Below are 24,731 nucleotides of genomic sequence, written 5' to 3'. Positions count from 1 at the left end.
ATTAATGTAACAGGGGCTCACTTCATGTCTTGACTGTAGCCCTTGGGGCTTTGGAACTTTCATGTTTTTTTTTTTCCTTTTTCCCAACCTTCTTCTCCCTAACCTTCTCCTTCTTGATCTTCTTCTCCCTGATCTTCTTTTCCTTAACCTTTCCCCTGATCTTCTCTGATCTTCTTTTCCCCGATCTTCTCCTTCATGATTTCTCCTCCTTAATCTCATTTTCTCTTAATCACCTCTTTAAAAACCACCTGTTCCTGCTGATGGGGAGAATCACAGTCTTTGGGACAGGAGTCCCCTGTGTTTCTCCTTTCCTAAGCAAGTAATAAACATAGCATTCGGGACAAGGACCAAGCTTTCGGTAACATTAAGGTTCTTTTACAGTATGGAAAGTATAGAGACTTGACTTAGTAATGTAATTTAAAAATGTCCTCCTTAGATACCTCAATACCTCAGAAATGTGTTCTTTGTTTCTCTGAGGTTTGGAGCTGTGGAGGTAATACCTTTGTAGCTGGGTGCAGCCACCCCATCTGTCCAGTGTGATGGGGCCTCGTCTTGTGTACCTGGCAGGTTTCAATGAGTGCTCCAGGTGTATGCTTAGGAACTTAGTTACCAAATGCAATTGTATGCATGCTTCTTCAGTTTAGGGAGCATCTCATGCATCTTCTCCCTGGACTAATGGTTCTTGAAGTCTAGACCACTAGATACTAAGACCCTTTCAGAGGAGCTGCAAGATGAAGACTGTTTCCATAATAATACCAAACCTCATTTCCATTTTCATTGCATTGATGTTTATACTGTGGTGCAAGAGCAATGGTAGGTAAAACTGCTAGAATCTTGGTGTGATGAAGATAGTGACATCAAACTGTTAGCAACAGTAATCATATTCTTCATCACCAAGCACTCTCAGTAAAATAAACAAGTACCTGATTCCCTTAAGAATGTCCTTGGAGCTGGGTGCCGAGGCATGTGTCTGTAATCCCAAAGGCTCTAAAGGCTGAGGCAGGATGATCACAAGTTCAAAGCCAGCCTCAGCGATTTGGTGAGATCTTAGGGAACTGAGCGTGATTCTGTCTCAAAATAAAATATGAAAAAGGGCTGGGGATGTGGCTCAGTGGTAGAGCACTCCTGATTTCAATTCCTGGTATGCAAAAAAAAAAAAAAAAAAAAGGCAATAAAATTTGTACTTGTGTGCCTGAGCTATAAGTGGGGTCTCACATATTTTTTGAAGAGCACCCATTTTTACTGAAAGAGTAAATTTTTTTTAAAATTTATTTATTTTTTTGGCACTGGAGATTTAGCCCAGGGACAGACTATGGCCCTGTGGCAGAAATATTTTTGACAACTAACAAAGTGAGCTTGTTATTTCAGAGATAAGAGTAAACAGCTCTTAATTGTAAATGATAAAATTTTAGGTTTTAAGAAAGACTAAATTATTTGAAAATGTGTATCCATCACTATATAAATTAGAATTTCCTGAGATGGCTGTAATATTTTAATATATATAATGTGATTTTTGATATTATATAGTCAACCTTTGGAAGATATGCATACACTGCAGTAGTAGTCATATAGTTCACTATTATATCAGCGAAACAATATTTGTTAACAATGTATGATGCTATAAAATTATGGATGAGCAAAGATACAAAGTACAAGGCAGACCAGTGAATTTTAATAGAGTATGAAAAGTTCATTAGTCCAATTTCAGGTTCCGTATAGTTTTTTTTTGTTTGTTTGTACGTGGTGCTGAGGATTGAACCCGGGCCACACGCATGCCAGGCAAGCGCGCTACTCTAAATTATTTTCTTTTTAATATTTATTTTTTAATTATAGGTGAACACAATATCTTTATTTCTATGTGGTGCTGAGGATCGAACCCAGTGCCTCACACATGCTAGACAAGCACTCTACCTCTGAGCCACAACCCCAGCTCTCAAACCTATTTTCAAATGGTTATGTTCAAAGTTTTATTTATCCCAATTCCTTGCACCTATTCCCTCTCTNGGGGGCGGGCAGGGGTGTGTGCCAGGGATTGAACTCAGGGGCACTTGACCACTGAGCCACATCCCCAGCCCTATTTTCTATTTTATTTAGAGACAGGGTCTGAGTTTTTTAGCATCTTGCTGTTGCTGAGGCTGGCTTTGAACTCACAATCCTCATGCCTCAATCTCCTGGGTTGCTGGGATTATAGGCATGTGCCATTGTGCCTGGCTTAATTTCAGATTCTCTATAGTACCCATCTTTAAGAAGTTTAAGCTATGAAAAAACCTAAAAGTATTAGGAAACAATTATCTGTAAAGGTTATTAAAATAGTCCTCCTTTTCCCTTATCTATGAGGCTGGATTTTCTTCATCTGCTTCAATCAAAACAAAGTATCACAACAAATTGTAGAAGCAGGTATTAGAATCCACTGTTAAACTAGACATTAAAATTCCACTCCTCTGGCCAATTTATTTGTTGGAAAGTAATTTATAGAAATATATAATTGATATTTATATATAGTGCTTTCATCAGTTCATTTTATATATATATAAAATCATACCCTCAGCTTTAATATCTACTGCAATAATTATTGATGAATATAAACCGTATAAAGCTGTTTGGGGTCTTTATAACATTTTTAAGGACCAGAGGCCTAAAACCACAGTTTAAAGTGGCACTATCTAAAACCCTTGCTATGGTCTCAGGCAGGCATTGACATAGGAAGACCTGATAGAGCACTGAAAGGAAGCTTCAGGAAGCTTCCCAAGCTGGCTAGAACTGCATTCTGTCTTAATTCCTACCATAGGTTCTTCATGTTACTATGCCATCTTTCAGTGTGATGGCATGGCTTGATGTCATCTCTAGTAAAAGAGGAAACAACAAATATAAAAAGAGCTTTGCAGTGGGCAGGGGAAGATGAGAATATTCATCAAGCAAAAAGACTAAGCAACACTGGGCCAATCCCATGAAGCCTCTTTGCTGCTCCAAATGGGCAAAAATGAGGCATGGGGAAGAAATTGTGCTGAAAATGAGAAGCAAATGGTTGAAAAGACTTACTAAAGATTGTTTGTATGTTTATTGTTTTAAATCTTCTAGTTAGTTTTCCATATTCTAGTTATGGAATTTGTGCATTTGAGATTTTCTGCAATGTCCATCCTTGATGTAACAACCCTTCTCAAAGAGACTGAGTAATAATGCAAGGAGACATGGGAATTGCCCTAGGCCTTCTCTCACCACTAACTTTTTACTTTTGAAGAATTCACTATGGTTTTATTTATTTTTTTGGCATTGGAGATTTACCCCAGTATTGCTTTACCACTGAGCTATATCCCCAACCCTTTTTATAAAATTTTAAGACAGAATCTCACTAAGTTGCTTAGGGCCTCACTAAGTTGCTGAGACTGGTGTTTTACTTGTAATCCTCCTGCCTCAGCCACCAGAGCCACGCACCACCACACTAGGCCTGCTATGGTTTTAGAAGTGCTTGGCATTCATCTTCTGCTTCTTATGCGGAATTGCACTGATGTGTAATTTGTACACGATAGCTTCAAATTTGGGACTGTTCAAGCTTAAAATGAACTTAATATCTTTAGAAAAAGTGAAATCATCAGAAACCATCTAAATAAACTAAGTGTCGTCTACATCTTCCTTTCCTGGGAAAGCTATTTGAAAACCAAATAAAGCAACAATAAAATGGATTTTGAGTTCTAACACCAAAGACCAGCTGATGACAGCAGCTGCTGGACTTTTTACAATATGAGGGTTAAAAAAAAAAAGCAAAATTATGCAGAAAGGTCTTTTTTGATAGGCTCAAACTTGAAGATCATGTCTTTCAGAAGCCACTCGCTTCTTTCTACTGCCACTCCCACACAGTCATCTGCCCTGGGAATCCAGCATAATTGGGAAATTCAGAATGCAGGAAACCTATTTTTTATGGATGGCTCAATCTAGAATTTGAACAGTCAACATCCCTGCAATCTTATGCAGAGACAAAAGAGATATTCACAACTAGGAAAACACTGTACAAAATTTAGGAAATTATTAAATCTCATTTTTGTTTTTCTCTGAAGAACTGACTTTAAAACAACTTGAATAGTTTTTTTTTTTTTTGGTGTGTAGTAAATAATAGGTATTTATTTGAAATAAAAAAAATACTTAAGTACCTGGACTATTGCATTTAATCATGTATTGTAATTGTGTTACTCTACCTTTTTGTATCAGAGACAGATATACAATGAACATTCAGATATCACAGATTGCACACTAGATAGGAATTCTTCAGGCCTTTTACATATCCACCAAAAAACAGATATTGGATTCTGCAATATAGTACAAAAGTCCACAATCAATCCAGTCTTAGCCAGTATCTTCAATTTACTTCTGTTGCTGTACAAATAATCGGCCATTACTAGGGCTTACAAGTTAATAACAGGACAAAAAATATACATTGCACTGACACAAAAAGTCAGCTGTGTTAATAGTCATGCAACAAGTAACCAAACTTGCTGAAATTAAAAATACTTTCTAAAAACAGTTTTAACAGCATAAATATTTTATACACAGTTCATTTACCAAAACAAAATGTATTTAAATGATACAAAGCAAAAATAAGTTTCTACCAACTTTATACATAAGAAAGTGCAAAATAACTTATCTAGAGTGTTTTGCTATTATCCAGACGGATGGCTGCTATGGGCAGCTATTCTCTTCTTCAAAAGCATGACATTACACTTGCACGCTACACACAAATGTTAGAGTACATGGACAAATAAGTGGGTGGATGGGAAGGATGGATGAACAAATAAAACTACGAAGATCAGGCAGGAGCCCTGTGAGGTACTCGCAGAGAAAGAATGCAGACCACACAAAGGTGGATGTACACACTGAGAATATGTGTTGGTAAACAAATTTACATAGAACACAGAAGATACCCAGAGAAACAATTAGTTTATGTGCGTGAGTGTACTTGTATGTGTGAGTGATTCTATGATTTCTGCCTCGGAAGCAAAAGGAAAATAAACTAGATTGAACAAAACAGTTGCCCACAGCACCAGCTGCCAGAGGAAATACTATCATGAGGGTTTTGGTTTCCACCTTCTATTATGGAAGTTGTGTTGGAAAGTTTCAAAGTGTTCATCCCATATAACTTTGGACTACATACAGGAATAACCTTTAAGTGACTACACACACACATTCCTATATTCAAGTCTTTAAGGAACACCTCTGCCATTGGATATGGGGTAAACATGGTCGTGGACAAAAGGAGGGTGCTTCTTTTTTAAAAAAAGTGTAGAATAACACTGCTACAATGCATCCAGAGGGCAGGCAGGCAGCCCGGTACTGTGTGACAGCACAGTTTCTGCAACTGGTGAACATCAGCATTGTTTGCTAGAATGGGAATAAGATGGAGATGGGGAGGGGCGAGGAGTGAGACACAGAAAGGAAAACAGAACACGACCTTTCTTCAAGTGAAATTATTAATGCCAATAATCCTTTTATTAACAAGTGTATCTGAACTTTTAGAAATGGAAGTGTTTTAATCAGATCTGATATGTAATCATAAGTAGACTGTAGGCTCAAACTTAGGTAAATAAAGACTTAAATTTAGTAGCATAAGGCACTAAAGCAGCCTTTCTATTTCTCTTGGAGACCTAGTTATCAGGAAGAACAAATTTGTTCTTAAGCTGGTTTCAGCCCATTAGGTACAAGATCACTGTTGTACCAAATGCCTAGTTTTGAATGCATGTACATATATGTGCATTTTAGTGCATTAAGTGTGCCTGTTACCAGGGCCTAAAGATGAAAAGTTGGGATAGCCAAAGCCACTGTCCTTTGTATGATGCCTCCATGAGGGTGTGAAGGCCTGTCCTTCCTTTTTGGGGCCATTAATGATTCTACATTTTTCAAATCACAGGGCTTTTAGAATTGTTCATAATATTATTACTAAGTATCTGAAAATGTTAAAATCTAGAGTAATTGTTTCATTTGATTTTATATATATATTTATATTTATGTACATAACACACATTTAAAAAAATCCCACCACCAAAGCCTTTCTTTTCTGTAAACTAAACTTATCTCTTAGCCCCCGCCAGCTTTAACCCCCCTGGATTTGTGTGTTCTGTATCCAACTAGTAGAACAAATTAAATAACTAAATATTAAAATACTGTAATTATATTCATAGCAAAAACAAAAAAATAGACATTGATACAGTATAAATCTCACCATTTTCAGGTAGATGGCATTAAATGTTAAAGGTTAATTTTAAGCAGTTCTGACATGATCCAGTTTTACACAGGTTTAAATTTTAATTCTGTACACTTTTTTTGACCTTTTTTTTTTTTTGAAAATATGTTATAGTAGAACATTAGTATCACCAAAGACACATACTTATTATGTTCTATGCAAGAAAGCTAATTTGGGGTCACATGCAAATATATTCCATTAATTGAGGCAGGGCTGCTTTCTGCACTACATCAGTCACCTGACCACCTTTATGCAACACTAAGAATATATGCCTTGACCAAACAGCAGTCCACACACAAGTTTAAGGGGCCTTGTTACATAAGAGCAACACTGAGGTGGTGCATAGCCAGGTACAAGACGCCCTAATATTTCCAGGTTATCTCACGGCTGGACTTCTATTCTCCCACACTGTTTCCTAAAGAAGGTCCACATTATTTTGGTTATTAGCCTAGTTTAAGTGGAGATACTGTGGGCAACTTGAAAGAAATGACATCAGGCACACAGGCTGGGTTTGAAAAGAAAAGAAAAAAACCACAGATAATGTCTTTGAGGATTTTAAAAAAACATTTATAATCAGTTGGTAAGTGAGAGATGTTAGACAAACCATAAGTAGTTCTTTGCGTTAGTGGTTTAGTTTGAAGTCTCCTGTTACAGGCAGTTAGGTCCTTATTTAGAAAAAAAGGCCTTTATACCTATTTACAATATACACAGTTACTTGCAAAGGAGTCAGATTTACAACCATTTTCTAAAAGCCTTTTTTGTTTTTGTTGGTTTTTCCAAATAAGGATGGATAGCTCTATAAAAATGAGATGCAGGAAAAGACAGTTATTAAGTGAGGATTTTTCTCTTGGAGACAGCTACTGTTATCAGGGAGAACTGGATATTGAAAATGTCGTTCCTAGGAACCACCTTGTATTCTTCTTGCGCTGTCCACCTGAATAGTGTCTGCCCCGGTACTGTACTCTACACCCGTTTATTCAATGATCCCTTTGAATTCAACACTTCAACCATGTGGTATGAAGAGATGTGTAAACGGAGACTGTTTCTGATGCCTTCCGAGTTGTGACAGGGGAATCTGAGAGGGGTCTGTGGTCTCTAATCAGCTTGTTCAATCTTCAACAATTTCGAGGCCCATCTTCTGAACCCCTCTCATGCTGTAAGTTATAATAACAGTTTTGACAAACACGCACCGGGGATGAGATTTTCAAGCGTTTGATTTCTGACTGAAATCGACTGCACCTAAAAGGAAAGAAAAAAAAATCAGTTAGTTATAGGTTCTGTGTGATCATTGGGCCAGGGACAGTGATTTAAAAACTGAATGAAAGGCTTGTAGGTTGAGGCCAAGGTGCATTGCAATGTCAGGAGAATGCCCAAAGCCATAATATTGTCTGATCCTGTGGCTGACCAGGAACCAGAAGAGATGTTGCATTATTTGTTTCAGCCTATGAAAAAATATATTATACCAGGAAAGGCATTTCTTTGATTTTAGAGAATTAGAAAAGAGAAAACAAAAAAAAAAAACAGAACTAAGTTTTTCCAAATTAATGAAACCCAGGGATCTAAAGAGCTCAGTGTGGGGCTGTCTGCTTGGTTCTCCAGGCCTGTGCTCTTGGATGGTATGTTGATATCTTTACACAGAAGGGAAGTTTTTCCCCTTGGAAATTAGAAGACTAATTGTCCATTTTATTTAGATCTGTTTTTAGTAATGCATATCAATTGTACATATTAATGACAGTCACTGTGGTATTTCCATACGTGCATACACTGAGTGTTGATTATATCCATCTACCATGCCTTCACTTGCCCCCAACCTCCCACTCCTGGCCACCCTTCCTATTCCCAGTTCCTAGTAGTCACTCTTTCAGGTCAGCTTTTTAAATTTTTTTTTGTTTGCTTGCTTTAGTTTTCATGTGAGAAAGAACATGATACTTGCCTTTCTGTGTTGAGTTTTTTTCACTTAACATGATAATCTCCAGTTCTATCCATTTTGCTACAAATGACACAATTTCATTTTTCTTTATCGCTGAATTGTGCATATATATGTTTTCTGTATTCATCTGTAGACAGGCACTTAAGCTGATTCCATATCTTAGCTTTTATGAATAGTGCCTCTATAAATAGGGGTATCCAAATCTCTTTTGTATGCTCACTTCATGTCCTTTGGATGTCTACACAGGAATAGGACAGCTCGATCATATGGTGGCCCTATTTTTAGTTTTTTGAGGAACCTCCACACTGTTTTCCAGGCTATAATAATTTACATTCCCACCAACAATGTACAAAAGTTCTTTATTTCTTCATTCTCCCAGTATTTTTTTTATAGCAGCCACTCTAACTGGGGTGAAATGTATCTCATTCTAGTTTTAATTTGCATTTCCCTGATGGCTAATGAGCACTTTTTTAACCTTTATTTATTTATTTATTTATTTATTTATTTATTTATTTATTTATTTATTTATGTGGTGCTGGGGATCGAACTCGGTGCCTCACGTATGTTAGGCAAGTTGTGGCACCACTGAGCCACAATCCCAGCCCTAATAAGCATTTTTTCATATATTTGTTGGCTGTTGCTTGCTTTCAGGATTTCTTTCTTGGCAAATTTATTATTGGTGTATAAGAAAGCTACTGATTTTTGTATGTTAATTTTGTATTTTGCAACTTCATTAAATATCAGTTCTAACACCTGCAAAAGATAATAATTTGATTTTCTCCTTTCTTATTTATGTGACTTTTCTTTCTTTTGTTTAGTGTCTCTGGCTAAAATTTCTAGTAAAACATTGAATGAGTGTGAGAATAAATACCTTGTCTTTTTCCTGATCTTATAGGAAATACATTCAGTTTTTCCCTATTTGGCATGATGATGGTGGAGTTTCTCATATACAGAGACTTTACTGAATTATATTTCTATACCTGATTTGTTCAGGGCTTTTATCATGAAGGGCTATTCAATTTTATCAAATGTTTTTCTACATCTATTAAGATGATTATATGATTTTATTCTTTTTTCTATTTTTGTGATATATTATAGTTATTGATTTGTGCATGTTAAACTATCCTTGAAACCCTGAAATAAAACCAACTTGATTGTGGGATATGAATTTTCAAAAACGTGCTGTTGAATTTGCTTTGCTAGTATTTTTCTGAGTATTTCTATCTACATCTATGTTCATCAGGGATATTGGTTTATAGTTTTCTTTTTTGTTGTTATACCTTGCCAGATTTTGGTAATAGGAAAACACTGCTCATGTCTGTTGGGGTTCTGTGACTCCTGTACATGGATGTCCAACTCTTTTCCAACATTAGGGAAGTTTTCTATTAGTATTTCAATTGAGTAGGCTTTTTAAAATCTCTTATTTCCTCCCCTTCAGATGTACCACTGATGCTGATGTTCGACCATTTAGTGGTGTCCCAAAGATCTCTTTTCATTGTCATTTTTTTCCTGTCTGAATATGACCTGTCTTCAACTTACAATATTCCTTCTTCCGCTTGATCTGTTGTTGAGACTTTCAACTGAATGTTTTTACTCATTGAGCTCATTTCCAAGATGTTTGGTTCTTTAAAACCTCTTTTTGCTGTATTTCTCATTCATCCTTGCATTGTTACTTTCTGAGTTCATTTGTTTATCTGTATTCTCCTGGATCTCATAGAGCTTTTAAAAATAATTCTTTTGAATTCATCATCAGACACTGCATCTATTTTGATATCTTTGGAATCTGTTGCTAGAGTGTTATGATCTTTTGGAGGTCTCATATCACCTTATTTCTTCATATTCCTTATATTCCTATGTTGAGATCTGCACAGTTGAGATCTACTACTTTTATGGTACAGTCTTCTTAGTAAATGGCTTTCTCCTGAATATAAGTCTTGGGGTAATTGGTTTGGTAGGCAATGTTGAGTTTATTTCTAGCTTCACTCTACAGTATAATAGCCCTATAGCTTCTATAGCTGTAATTAGTGAGTTGGGGCACAGTGTGTACCATATCAGAGTAAGAGAGTATGATCTGCTGTCTCTGCAGGTCATACAAAGATAGGGATACTCCATCAGTTCAAGTATGGGTGGTGTAGACAGTAGTGTGTAGGATGCATTCCTACACGAAGACCATGGGCAGGCTGTGCCCTCCTGGACAGCTTCTTGCTTTGGCTGCTTCACCACAACCAGTCCCTGTTTGGTCAATGATCCCGAGACAGTTCCATCTAACATTTAATAGGAATGAATAATTTAAAGAGTTACCTATTTTTAGACAATATTATGAAATTAAACACTACAAAGAACAGATGTATACCAGCATACATATGGGGGTGTTATCAGCAATTCCTAGGTTACTAGGTTTGTAGAGTAGGCCTATCACAGCACAGAGCCACACAACAGGATCCTCTGCCAATCTCAGATAGTTTCTATCAGGAATGCTGGAGCAACATTTTGGAGACATTATCTCAAATCAGACTGCATAAGAGAAAAGGTTTAAGGAAAAAAATAAAAAATTATGATACATTTTATGGAATATCTATAGTGCTAGACTTGTACCTGGTGCTTTCCAACACTTAAACATGCATGAGCTCATTCAATTCTCTCAGCACCTCTATGAGGGGAGGGTCACTGTGGAAATATTTTACAGATGAAGAAACAAGCTCAGAGAGGTTCAGCAACTTGCCTGAGGTCAGGGCAGCCCAGTGAGCATTTGATCAAAGTCAACTGAAAGGCCATGCCCTTACCAATGAGCCAGTGCTCCCTATACAACCTCCACAACTGCTTCAAAAAAGATTCTTTAATATGGGATACTGTGTTTTCGGTGAAAAAGTCGCTGGAGTAAGGCAGTGTAAACATGAAAGTACACTGTTACCTGGCAGGGAACATGGGGGACACCAGTGTACAACAGAGAAAATGTCCAGATCCAAGGCTGCAGCACAGCCAACTCTTCTTATGGGGCAAAAAACCAAAACAAAACAAAGCAAAACAAAACTCCCTGACTCATGTCACACCCCAAATGAGTTAAAAACCTAAATACGAAAATTGTAAAAGCTTTAAATCTTTTTCTTTTGTTTGTTTTTGCAGTACTGGAAAGTGAACCCCAGTTACATCCCCAACCCTTTTTATTTTTTATTTTGAGACAGAATCTCTCTTAAGTTATTGAGGCTGGCCTCAAACTTGCCACCCTCCTCTCAGCCTCACTGGGGTTATAGCCACCAGCATGCTTGTCAACTTCAAACCCATTAAAAGAAAATAAAGTTATCTTTATGATCTCAGGACACAGAAATATGAAGATATAAAAATTTAAAAAATCATACAGAATAATAAATACAATCACATCAAAATTAAAACCTTGTATAACAAAAAAAAATCATACATGGAGTTAAAATACAAGACATAGATGGCAGAAGATATATTCATGATATATAAAAGGAGTGGAGCCCAAAGTATAGAAAAAAATTCCTCAAGGGAAAAAAAAAAAAAAAAACCAGAAGAGACAACTGAACCTGAAAGGAAATCAGGCAGTTAGCCAAGAGGAACACCAAATGTCAACAGACAGGATGTCCATCCTCGCCAGCATTGCAAAGCCTACTTCCTTACCTATCAGATTGGCAAAAGGAGAAAGGTTTGGCAATAGTGAGCATGACTAAGAATTTGGAAAACTTTCACATTGTGTTAGAAGCAGTATAAACTAGCACTACTGTTTTGGAGAGTAATTTGCCAAGAGCAAGTTAAGCCCAAGACAAAGTCTGGGTTCTGCCAACTCCATTCCTTCTCTAGAGGAGATGCAGCCTGTGCATTAGAAGGACACTTTACAAGGACACATTCTGTGGCATTATTTGTAGTATGTGCAAAATGGAAAAAAACCCCAAACCCTTCAGAGGCCATCAAAAGGGAAGTAAGTTTTCATACAATCATAAAAATGAAATATCTGGCAGCAAAGTGAATACCTCAGTATAATAGTTGTATGTGCAAATGAAATTTTAAAAAATTAAGTAAAAAAGTTACACAAGGCTACAGACAACATGCAATAGAAGGCTGAGAAAAGAATTTTATGTAACAAAGTTTATAGAAGTAACAATTGCTCATGAAAGTAAAAACATGGGGAGCAGAAGGGGTATGAATGGGAAGGGGAAGAGAAGACCTGAAGTCTACTTACACCATTTCTATGCACCTGCATTGCACACACCTAAGCAAACATGAAATGTTAGCATATCTGCATTCTAAGTCACAGGTGACCAGGCGTTTTAATGACTATTTCTGTACTTTTTATGATAGGAATATTTCATAATTATAGTAATAGAAAAGAACACTGTTTATACTAGCAGAGTATAATGCAGTAGGCACACCAGAACAATTGGAACTTGTACCCAGGGCATAACAAATGGACTTTGAGTGTAATCCATAGCATTCAAAAAGCACATGTCTCATCTTACTTCTGGCAGAAGAGCTGTCCACAGTTCCTGCAATGGTGTCGTCTTTCGGTGAGAGAAAACCGCACAGAGCAGTTGGAGCAGCTGTCACTGCCTTCGTCCTTCACCCAATGGTCAGCAGCAGAGCGACCTGGCTGGTCACTCACAGACCAGCTGAAGACTCGGCCTCGACTATCACCAACGAGGATCCTGCTGTGGTCCCTGTAGGAGACACAAGAAGGCCTCTGGTTCAGTGTTGGGGTGTATTTTGGGGTGGGAGCGGTGAGGGTCATGAGGGACCCCTGAATTCCCTCATGGGAAACATGTTGGAAGAGACAGAAATAGTACTGAGCCCAATTTACTTTTCCATTACTTTCTTTGAACTGAACCTTGCTGTATTTTTGAAGAACACAGAGGGTGATGTTTTATAAAACTCAAATTAAATCCACACACGGGCAAGTTTCCTTTACAGAGGATGAGTATGAAATCTGTTTTCCTCAAGGCTGAAACGTGTGTACCCTGGCTATGCAAGAAACTTGGAGGAAGTAGGGTAGAAGACGGACACTTACTTGGAGATGCCAAGTGCGGTGACTTCAGCTGGGTGTGTGTTGTCCCTTCGAATGAAGGCTGTGTGCATAGTGAACTTATGCCTGAATACCAGCTGCCGTTCCCACCGGTACCCTGGAGTGGGGAGAAGTGAAGAACACGACACACCAAATTGAGAAGTGATACATTTATACCTGGTGGCCTTAAGAGGTAGGGTGCCTCAATATAAGTTCAAGTAGCCTTTCCAGTTCCAGCCATGGCCTCCCTGAATGCAGGGAAAGCAATCTAGTTGTCGGTGACCTGTGGGTCAGGTCAGAGAGTGTCTCATTCCAAACAAGAAACTGAAGAGAAGGAGAAACCTTCAATGCAAGATTTTGAAAACCTTGCCTCTAGGTAAAGCTGCCTGCTAATGTAGCTTTATCTCTTTTTTAAAAAGATATTTTTTTAGTCATACATGGACACATATCTTTATTTCGTTCATTTATTTTTATGTGGAACCCAGTGCCTCACATGTGCAAGGCAAGCACTGCGCCACTGAGCCACAACCCCAACCCCAGCTTTATCTATTTATTTATAACTAATACTTGCTTATCTTCACAAGCTTTCAAAATTTCTGAATGAATGAAGTTTTTGGCATTTAAAAAATGCCCAGCAGGTCAGATTCTCTAAATCCATTTCACACATGAAGAACTATAAGAATCCTTTTTCTGTGGGTAGCCCAGGTCACAGAGCACCTCAGAGATGAAGCCCAGGGAGACGTTACTTGGTCAACTAACCCTCACACAGTAAGCAAGAAATAGATATCAAACTTCAAGTTACCAGGTTTCAATCTGTTGTAATTTCGTGCTTCCATAGGATTGGGATGTGGGTGGCTAATGGGGCCCTGTACATGGGTTCTGGTCTGGCCCTCCGAATAGTTGACAAAGATGAAGCCATCTTTCTCATCTAGACTGAGCTGGTCGGACCAGCGCCTGGAGTCATCAGAGCCACTGTCAGTGCACCAGGTGGCTGTTGCTCTGCAGGAGGCTGCCCGAGGTCTGTGGCTGGTGCTGCTTGGCTGGCTAGGAGTGTCCTTAGGTTCCTGGCTGATGCTCTGCTCATCTGCTTCTGAATCACTGCTGTCCTCATCTTGAGCTTCCTGCCCTGGGTAAAGCATTGGGAGAATTAGAAAATGCAGACACATCACAATCAGACCCAGCTTTGTTCCACTGATCTTTTTTCCTATCATATACAAGACTCAGAGACATAATATTTTAAGCTAAGTATAACCAAAGGGAAAAAAAACCCACCCAGATTTAGCAAGTTTTCGGACAGCAACAATGGGCAGAATTTCTGAAAAGTTTTAGAGTTCTCTGGCCTTAGTTTGGCATTTAGTCATTCACAGTCTGACCAAAACCTCACACTCCCCACCCCAGTCCAGAGAGATGTGCCATTCAGGTGTTTTTCACACAGCTCTACCCCTCCTCATGGCTGGGTTTGCCCGCACCATCGGCCTGATGGAGACCTGTCTTCTCAGCATCTGTGTGTTTGGCCATCGCCTGTCTTGCAAGCCAAAGCTTCACACTTCTTTCTCTAAAATTTAACCCAATTCCTTCTCCTGAAGGTACTCCCTCCCTCTTCTGGACTCCTTTACCAGTCCTATTCCTCTCAGGTACTTGAAATCCTCCCTCTTCACCATTACACCTGGACATTCTTTCTACCAGACAGCAGAAAGGGCCAACCCCAGTGTCTTGCCTAAAGCGGTCAATAAGTAAACGACCACACTGATGAAGGAGTTACTGAGGAAAGCTTCAATTTAGGATTTTTTCTCTTTCCATTGCCATTTTGCAATCAATTCTCCACTCTTTGTAATAGTCTCCTAAAAGAGAAATCTATGCGAGACTATGTATTTACATATAGTTGGAATAAAAGAGAGCACACAAATGTGGGTGTGTAGTGCCATCTCACTGCATACCGATTTTTTTTTTTTTTTTTAAACAGGACAAATGTATTGTGTGCTTCTTTTTAACTCTCAGGAGTCAAGGACTAATTTGAATGGAGCTGTTACCCCAATGGCTAATTCTCATGAGCCCTAAGGTATAATCAATCATTAGCACAAGCCCTAAGTCACCTTGGAAATGGCTTTGATTCTCAGTGAATCCCTTGCTTCCTTTTCACCCAATCAAGTCTCTTCAAATCCCATCACTGCCACACTGACCAGAGCCAATCCTCCCCAGGGGCAGCTCTCCCCTTTCTACCACTTGTGCCTAACTCTGTCCACAGTATGAATACACGAGAAGGAAGATGACATATAAACCTCTCTACCCTGAATTTGATCCCTTTTTCCATCTCACTTATTCATCCCATCTTTCATTGTCAACATACTTAATGAGCTTTGTTAAAGGAAGGAAAAGCGACCACTTCTCACTGGAACCCTTAACTCATTATCCCACACGTTATAGGTAACCCCCAAATAATTGTTGAATTGAGCTTAATTTTCATGTTCTTTTTAAAACATTCAGATAACCTTTCTGGTTAAAAGTGCAACTGTCTATGTAGAAATTTACATGTATGAACATAAGACAAGTGTATAATACAGTGTGAAAATGTCCCACTCCCAGGATCCTTTTTTTTTCTGGCACAGAAAATAAAGACTATTTTCAATTTTCAAAGAGAAGTTATTCCTATCTTTCTGATAGCAAGTCTTTGTTCTTAGAAACTCCCTCATGTGATCAAAGTGACACTGAATTCTCAGTGTACAAAAATTAATCACAGACAATAGGAAGGTCAAACTTAAAACCACAGTCCTTTCCAGTCAGTCCCTTGTCCCAACTGTTCTACATTAGAGGGGCAGCTTCTCTGGATATTACTAATGCAAAGCACAACTTGCCTGGTTTTATGGCATTACTCTAGTCACTCTGTTTAGAAATCACCTAGTTCTTTATTTCACAGGAAAATGTTAAAGTGTTTCACAAATAATACATAGTAGATCACAGGTTGCTAGGCATCAGCCTGAATTAATGCCCCATGTAAGCAGGTGTTGGATGAGGACACTGAAGGTGGACTCTGACCTGGCTCTGTGGATAGTTTACAAACATGATGCCACTCTGTTGTCCAGACTGAACAGCCAGGTGCGGGCAGAACAGGCATGGAAGAGAGGTGTTAGGTCATCCTACTATCTAACACTGTGCCTCCATATCTGCTTTGTATTTTCAGAACTAAAGGCCCACAGCTTTGGTCCTCTAGGAAGTTTGTCCTAAATTTAGTTTGAAATGTGGAAATCAACAAGACACTGCTACACTGAGTGTGTGCAGTAAACTGGAGAAACCCTGGCACACCTGCCCAAAGTAATTATACAACAGGCAGCGACTATGCTCTTGTGAGCCACGGCCAACCTTGGGCCCTTGATTATGTTGTGTGGTATAAAGTTACTCCTAGTGACCTTAAAAAATATATAATAATAATAATAAAAAGAAAAATATAGAAGGTGACCAAATGTTTTTTATAACGTATGAAATACCTATTTGTGCTTCTGGACAGTCTTCCTGCATTTCTAGGACTTCCTCAGGTTCAGGAGCTGGTGTTTCAGGAACTTGCAGAAATTCCATTCTCCAAAACTACATTTAAGTACGAAAGTAAAAAAAGAAAAAAGTGGATAATCAAATCAAGGAAATGATGTACATGTTAGTGGATGAGGACAAGCTCTCAAGGTTAAACATGTAACTTCCTTTCTAGGATTGCACCAATGCAGAGTTCCTTGTGTCTTGTCAAATGTGGCAGGAACTGTCTTGCATAATGACTATTTCAGAGTGGATAAAGATGAATGTGGAAAAGTAAGTTCAAAAACATGGTTCAACGAAGTAAGTAAACTTCCGTTTCCTACAAAAATCTCAAGAGTCTTGCATATACAAATATCTACTGCAGATCTCCAAGAAGGCACATAGCCAGCAGGATCCCCAAATGTATCTGGCTGTGGAGCTTTTCACTCGCTAATCCAGTGACCTGGAATACCACTCAAGAAGGCAGACTCTGGGAGGCACAGGGTGTGGCAGGGGAGTGGGCTGGCAGCCTCACTGTCTCTAAGCATGCACCGTGACTAAGAAGGGCAGTAATCAACTGCTCTTTGCTTTGACAAAGGAAAAAAAAAACAGGCACAAAGAAAAATCTGAGCGAGAAAAATGTAAATATTTGCATAGACTACAAAGGTAAATACTCTGTTGAATCTCTTTTCTGAAGAGGCCAGACTCAGAAAACTAAGAAAAAGATACACCGCTTCTAGGTTTCAGGAGCAATCATGTGGGATCTGGCCCAGAAAAAAGCCTGAGGTCACTGGACACATTGTCTAGCTCTGTGCTACTCTGTACAGAAGACACTGTTCCCACTAATTACATTTTTCCTACAAAATTATTTGACAGGTTAAAAACCCAATACTTACACAGTTCACACTGTGAGCAGTCCCATGTGGCAGGGGGATCATGGTTAAGTGATCTCTGGTGTTAAGCTGTTGACCGTCAGTAGCACTAACAGCTCTACTAAGTAGGAAGAAAAGGGGCCCAATCTCTGATGTTCACCATAACTGAGGAGCATGGGCCAGAGCCCATGTGGATAGCAGGGAGACTCTGCTAAACATCACAACCTGAACAGATGTCCTTACACTTTAAACAGCTTCCTAAGTTTCAGGCAACTAGGACAGCAAATACTTCTTTGTGCCCACTTACCCTAACCTCTCCATTTGAGTGTCCTGTTACTATGACATTCTGTGTGTCCCATTCGTTCATCTCTGACACGCAGCAGCAGACGATCTGCTGGCTCCAACCTGTGAACGTGTTTACACTCATGATAGGGTTCCCGTTAATGCTCCACACATGGATGTATGTGCCAGCGCAGGACACAATGTCCCCCTGCAAGATAAATGAAGACTATTCATTCTCTTCATATTATATATTAGTTTCAGAAAAATAATTGCATCTTTGGCCTGCTCTCAAAACACCTCATCCCCTAGATTAATGGCTGAATTATTTCTAAGGTAACTTAGAATTCAGTGCTTAATGAGTTAAAAACAAATATCCTGATCTTCTTTAAAAATTCAAGAGGCTTCTTTAAAAATTCAAAGCTGAGTGGATGCTATGTCAGGGGGTCACAAATGGAGATGAGAGGCAAGTTTGTGCCCAGCACACTGCTGAGCAAGCTCTCACAAAGTACTATGTCATCAGAGGAGGTGACGGAATGTTCTTCTTCCTCCTGTTGTTTACAAACTCTATTTATACTTTTCATTTAGAGGAATTCACCCGCACAGACTTTTATGTAATTGAGTCCAATCACCAACACTATAGGGTAGAAGAAAAAATATTGAGTCCAGGTATATTGTGTCTCTCCAACAAATGACATGGTAATATCTTGGTAACATCATAATACCTTATTTTAAAATTCGCATTCACAAGAAGGGTGGGAGAATGAGGGTGAAAAAAGAAACCTGGCATGTAAGTCACTTCTAATAAAATCTAAGATTCCCTGAGCTGATAACTCATGAAAACATGAATTCCAAAGGCCAGAAGGAAAGGCCTTTCCCTCAAGTCTGACCCTCACAGTGACCCTGTGAGGTCAGCTAGCACCAGATAGGCTTCAGAGGGTGACAGTGAGGGGCACAGCAGCAGTTCTCTGTAGTCCCAACGTTCACAAACCATCCTGTACTGCCACTCTAATCCTAAGGTGGCCTGGTTGTCCCACTGCTGGCTGTTACTTTAGAAATGACCTAGTGATTGCAGGGCAGTCGGGAAATTCACAATAATCTATTAGGTATTAGAAGATGGTCATCAAAAGCAGAGGGAGCACCAGAAGCTAAGTAGCAGCACCAACACAAGGATGAAGGCAAAGGGACACTGGGGTGGGATGACAAGGCTGCACTCTCTGCTCATCTACTGTTCCTAGCCTCTCTCTACAGCCCCTCTACCTCCATAGCAAGAAGCTAAACAAACCCGAACACAAATAATACTCTCTGTTGCTCTGTCTACCTCTGTATCAGGCACTGAGCTGTCTCTGAGTGTCAGCAGGTGAGTTTTAATTAGTGTCCCTGGTCTCTGCAAGAAACCAGAGACAGCCACTTCATTCTGCACTAGGCAAGACCTCTTCAGTGACTCCAGGGGGACACAATTAAGAATGCATTAAAGCGAATACTGTGGTCATGAGGGCTGAGCCATAGAAGAAGAAATAAAGAGCAGCTGCCAAGGGAACTTGGGCCCAAAATGTAAACACAAGTTAAGCACATTGGGTATTGGTTGGAGAAACAGAAATAGAATTATTTTCATGTGTTAAGAAACTATAAAAAACATTTATGAAAAGAAAAGAAACCCCAAATCGCTTCTGCAGTATTTGCAGCAACTATTGCAATCCAGTGGGTGTATAATGGCTCAAATAACTGACTGTAAATAAAATTCTATTTAAGAACAACTTCAAAACAAAGAACTTCAATGAAATTAAGCATCTGACTCAGAGTAACACTGTTAGGTCAGAGTGGTTCTGTCGCTCCTATATTTTTCTACAGTTCTTTAGAAATAAAAGTTTTCAGGCCTAACCCAAGGCTGTGTTCTGAAATATCTTAAACCTTTCAAATACACCAAAACCAAATTTGACTCTGTTACCCTTCCTTCCCCAACTTATTCACATTTCTGAGTCCTCCTACCATTAGTGAGACACTCCAGAAGCCTTTCACTAGAACTATTTTTTTTTTTTTTTGGTGTGACTACAAGATATTTGATTGTAAGTATAAAACAGTATTGTCTGAAAGAAATCAAAGATGTGAAGGAAAAGGAAAGTTGTCTGTGTGGATGGTAACAGAAACATCCCTCAATAACATGGTGAGAACTACCATTTCCTAAAGGTGGCCACAGGGCAGGAATGAGGCAGGAATGGGAATGTTGTCAATGAAGAGGCTGGGGTGGGTTCCTGGGACAGGATACGTTATCCTATAGTAATGTACCCTTGGACTTATGGACCTCATTTTTTGTAAACCTACTCTTAAGCTTCCCCTGCCTGACAACCCCTTAGTGATGAAGAGGACTCCCTCTCTTGTTCAATTCAGTGGGACTTGCTCTATTTGGGGAACTTCTAGTCCAGTGGATTTATTTTTATTTTGATTTATAAAATATTTATTTTTGAGATAAAATTCCTTGATAATTTGAGAATGTTTTAAAAATAATAACAAATTCTCTCATTTGGGCACCCAAATACTACTCTTTTCACTTTTCAAAACAAATAATGTATTTTGTTAAAAATTTCAACAAAATTTGAACATTCTTTTTTTAAAAAATATATTTTTTATTTGTGGATGAACATTTATTTTTATGTGGTGCTGGGAATTGAACCCAGTGCCTCATATGTGCTTAGGTAAGTGCTCTACCATGGAGCCACAACCCCAGCCTGAACATTCTTAATAAATCCCACGAGTTACTTATTTTTTAAAAAGCATATCATATTTGTTTTATTTTAACCAAATCTTGTTCTCTTTTAAAGTACCTAGTAGTGAATGAATTTTAAGATGAAAGTACTCTTTGGGTCAAAAATTTTAATCTCCATCTGCTTTTCAAAAAACACAGAAATCAAGAGAAATGCAGTGACTTTTAGAATGAGTGTCTATCAGCTTAGGAAAAGTCATTTTTTACTGAGTATGGTTTCCCTGAATATAAAACAATTGTGCAATTTAATACTTACTGTTAATTCATTGATACAAAGAGTAGAAACCGGAGCTCGATGGCCTCGTAGCTGGGTTAGAAATGACAGTTTATTCAAATCCCAAATAATGCACGTCCGGTCGCGGGACCCACTGACAATTATGTGATAGGCTAGTGATGCTGTGGCGCAGGTGACAGTATCAGTGTGGCCAAGTAAGGCCTACAAAAGAAAACAGCAACATATCAGATCAATTACAGTAACAGATCCCATAGCGACTTCAGAAGCTCCCAGATTCATCAGATAGCTATGCTGAGGGCAGTGGGTGCCCTGAGTGGGGCCACTGGGCAGTGTGGGGCTGACCTTTCTCCTCATGTGGCCTATCGTGGGCTCATCCTGTATGGATGGGGGATGAGTTTTATTCTACTTTCCTAAACATAGGTCAGCATAGTTGAGAGCATGGGGATTGGCAGCTGCAACCCAGCTTGGATTTCTTCATGCTATTTCTATGTGGAAATACACTGATAATTGGCCCCCAAGCAGAACTGAAACTGTGTGTCCATTCTCTTATGCCACAAACACCTGTTTGTTTATTCTGAGGACCTGTAATTGATGAATTTTTTAAGGTGCACAAACTACATGCAGTTATTTTATGTTAGTCAAAAATTAAAAAATAAAAATATACAAATGATGAGAACCACAAGATTGCAGTATCTGGTTCTGAAAGACAAGGGAACAGTGTCATTCTGATGTGTCAATGTGCTGCAGTCCTGCTACTCCATGGGAAATATCTGAGGAGTTCTGTCTGAGAGGAACTTCTTCAAACTGGAATAAGAACTGTTCTCTTTTGCTAGAAAATGAAGAGAAACAGGACCCATGGGAATGAATGGTAGTAATTGAAAATAAGTAAGGATTCTGAAGGGAAAGATCGAGATTACTGTTAAGGAGTCCCTGAGTATCAGAATAGGCCATCTTCCCTGGCAGAAGAACATGCCTGCTTAAATAATGAGTTGGTTTAAAATTTGGGGCATACAGACGTCTGCATGGTGTGTTTAGCAAACCCCATTTGACTGGCATGTCATCTTCAGAATCTTTTTTCTAAATTAAAAATATTTAAGCAGGAGTTTGGATCAGCAGAATGTATGTCAATTTGGTGCTTGTTTGTTTCAGGAGTTTGCTTCTCTTGGTGTGATTTGCCACAGGACTCAGGAAGTCTATGAAGCCTCTGGTCTATTTAGATGGTTGTTGGTAAAAGTACCAGGGGTCCAATTCTTTCTACAGATATTTAAGATACTACTGTTCAAAAGCATATCTAAAATAGTTTTGGAGTCAGAACTGAATTTAAATTCTGGTTTTTTGCACAACTATAATTTTGAGCATGTCATTTGACCTCTTTCTTTCTCTCTCTCTCTTTTTTTTTTTCAGGTGTAAAGTGTGGTTAATATCTTCCTTATGAAATTGTAAGGATTGAAGTTCTGTATTTTTAAGACATCCAGCATAGTGTCCTTAACATAGGAGGCATGCAATAAATGACAGTACTTACACTACTTTTCAATAATAATAAAAAAATACTTAAATGTATGCTTCTTATTTAAACAACATCTTCTGATAAATTCTCTCATAAATCAAATATTAAAAGATGGCTTGGGCTGGGGCTATAGCTCAGTGGCAGAGCACTTGCCTAGCATGCATAAGGCCCTGGGTTCAATACTCAGCACCACACAAAAATAAACAAATAAAATAAAGGCATTCTGTCCATCTACAACTACAAATTTTTTTTTAAAAGATGGCTTACTTATAAACAGATTATTGCTTTAAATAAAAATTATGTGATCAGAAATACCTGTTAACTAAATCTTCAAGGATTCTACTAAACATTATGAGTTTGGCAGGTCCTTAAGGAAATGACAAAAGAAGAAACAACTACGACTTTGTGGTTCATCTAAATGTAAATCATCTTGAAATTAGTAAGGATCAACAGCAAATATAATTTGATTTTCAAAAAGTTAATAAACATATAATTTGTAAGAAATATTTATATTACTTAAATATATTAACATATATTACCTAAAAATGACTTACTTTAATTTTTAAAAAAGAATCAGCTTGATAATTTTTAGAAATAGTATGTTCTGATTTACTTTTTTTTTTTTTTTAAGAATTAAAAAAGTGCAAAAGAGCACTTTTTGGTTTTTTATGTTATGCCTGATGTACCTAGGACGAAGGAAGCTTTGTTAGTTTCTCCAGAGCAGGCTGAGATGGAATGAGCTCATTCCATCTGCTCACCCTGTTACCTGCTTGAGCGTGAGAGTCTTCGCCTTTTCTTTTGAGGTGCCCATCTCCCACACACACACAACCGTGCTTGTTCCACCTGTAATGACCAGCTTGGGGTTGGGGCAAATTGCACAGAGAATCTGGCCCCACTCTGACAAACATTCATAAACAGTTACTGCCTGTAAAACAAAACAGATGTGAGACACACATGCCACCAAGTGCTCTAGACTTCTGCTGTGCAAGCAGCAGAGCTGAGTAAAGGGCAAGGACCTCAGCTGAGGCACCTCACAGGCACACACCAACTCACGTTCTGGGTTGGTTTTAGTTTTGTGATGTTTCCATTGAAGCTCCACACTGAATTGTTCCCACAGTTTCCTAACTGTACTTGCTGCCAAGAACCATAATTAAAAAGGACTTCATTCATCATGGGGAACTCTGGTTTCTCCAGTGTGGGAAAATGATGTTCAATTTGTGTGGTGCTGCTAAGTAAGAAGCAGGAGATGATCCGGTAAAAGGGTATATGCTGTAACCAGTGGAAGCATGTGCACAGAAAGCACAGTGCTTAGAAGGAGAACATTAACTAAGCAAAATCATGTTGGCAGTGGAATGGAACAGGCTGGGCAGAGTCTATCCATCTTACAGTTGGGAGGGGCTCAAGGGCAAACACAGGGTAGATGAAGGATCACTACATATGGCCTCTCAAAGAGATGATTATGGAACTCACAGCAGCTGCTGCTGGTTCCTGTGGGGTGGGGTAACAAGTTTTCTGTCAGCCATTTTAGAACATTAAAATGATAAGTGGACGAGATGGTGACTTGCCAAGAGAAGGCTATTCTGGTTAGCAGAAATGGTGAGCACCTTGTTGGCTAGGATCTTTTAGAGGAATTCTGTGGGCAGGAAGGGAACAACCAGCCCCTATTACTCAACTTACAAAAGAGGCTTGTTCTGCAGGAAACATGACTTCTCCACTAGCTCCCTTATCTTTGTCTGACGCAATGACACTCTCCTTTCTTCTGGCCTTTGGAGGAACAGCTGACAATCCACTGGACTGTGCTCTCTCCACCCCCATTATCAAGATATCCATGCCATGAAACAGCAAGATTAAATGAGAAAGCAAGAAACCACAAACCTTGTCTGATTCATAGGTTCCCAGTCTGCAGCTGAGGTCTGCATAGCCCCAAGCAAAAGTTTTGTTCCAGGTTGGTGGGATAAGAACCTTATTCTGTTCTACTGCAAGAATACCTTTATCTGTACATACTATTTGTCCCACAGGCTCTTTGAGTTCTATTAATAAAAACCAAAAAACAAAACAAAACAAAAAATAAGAAATCATTACATTAGGACAAGACAGGGAAACTAACTTCATTATCTCACAGGTATGGTAAGGTAATCTCAAATATTCATACAAATCAAGCATCCTGATACCTAAGACCAAATGATATCAGTAGCAAAGCTTGGATTTTGAGGCTGCTCCCAGACTTGTTGGGTGGGGTGTCACCCAGACAGGTATTCTGCAGAACTTCCCTCCAGTCCTGTGTTTCTGCTGCTACACAGAGTAATCTGAGGTACTTCTCAGAATGCAGAGGGACACAGCCCATCAATCAACCTATATCTTCAGCACCTTGCAAGCTACAGACTTAAAGGAAGGCTATAACAT

General features: G+C 38.8%; 1 protein-coding gene across 8 annotated transcripts in view; it reads right to left on the bottom strand.

Moving 5' to 3' along the window:
* Positions 1-4,142: 4,142 nt before the first annotated feature.
* Wdfy3 (WD repeat and FYVE domain containing 3) overlaps positions 4,143-24,731 on the bottom strand; it is a 221,872-nt gene continuing 201,283 nt past the window's right edge. For all 8 annotated transcript variants that reach the window (XM_048784724.1, XM_048784720.1, XM_048784721.1 and 5 more), the window contains 9 exons: positions 24,204-24,358; positions 23,095-23,253; positions 20,843-21,022; positions 17,854-18,036; positions 16,656-16,752; positions 13,976-14,299; positions 13,180-13,291; positions 12,635-12,832; positions 4,143-7,468 (listed from right to left, as the gene is read on the bottom strand). In XM_048784724.1, coding sequence (XP_048640681.1) covers positions 7,345-7,468; positions 12,635-12,832; positions 13,180-13,291; positions 13,976-14,299; positions 16,656-16,752; positions 17,854-18,036; positions 20,843-21,022; positions 23,095-23,253; positions 24,204-24,358 — 1,532 coding nt within the window. In that variant the 3' untranslated portion in view covers positions 4,143-7,344. The remainder of the gene's footprint in view (positions 7,469-12,634; positions 12,833-13,179; positions 13,292-13,975; positions 14,300-16,655; positions 16,753-17,853; positions 18,037-20,842; positions 21,023-23,094; positions 23,254-24,203; positions 24,359-24,731) is intronic.

The sequence above is a fragment of the Marmota marmota genome, unplaced genomic scaffold, assembly GCF_001458135.2.
Source record: "Marmota marmota marmota unplaced genomic scaffold, marMar, whole genome shotgun sequence".
NCBI lineage: Eukaryota > Metazoa > Chordata > Mammalia > Rodentia > Sciuridae > Marmota > Marmota marmota.
Note: the sequence above shows the minus strand (reverse complement) of the source record. Positions and strands in the feature narration are given on the sequence as shown.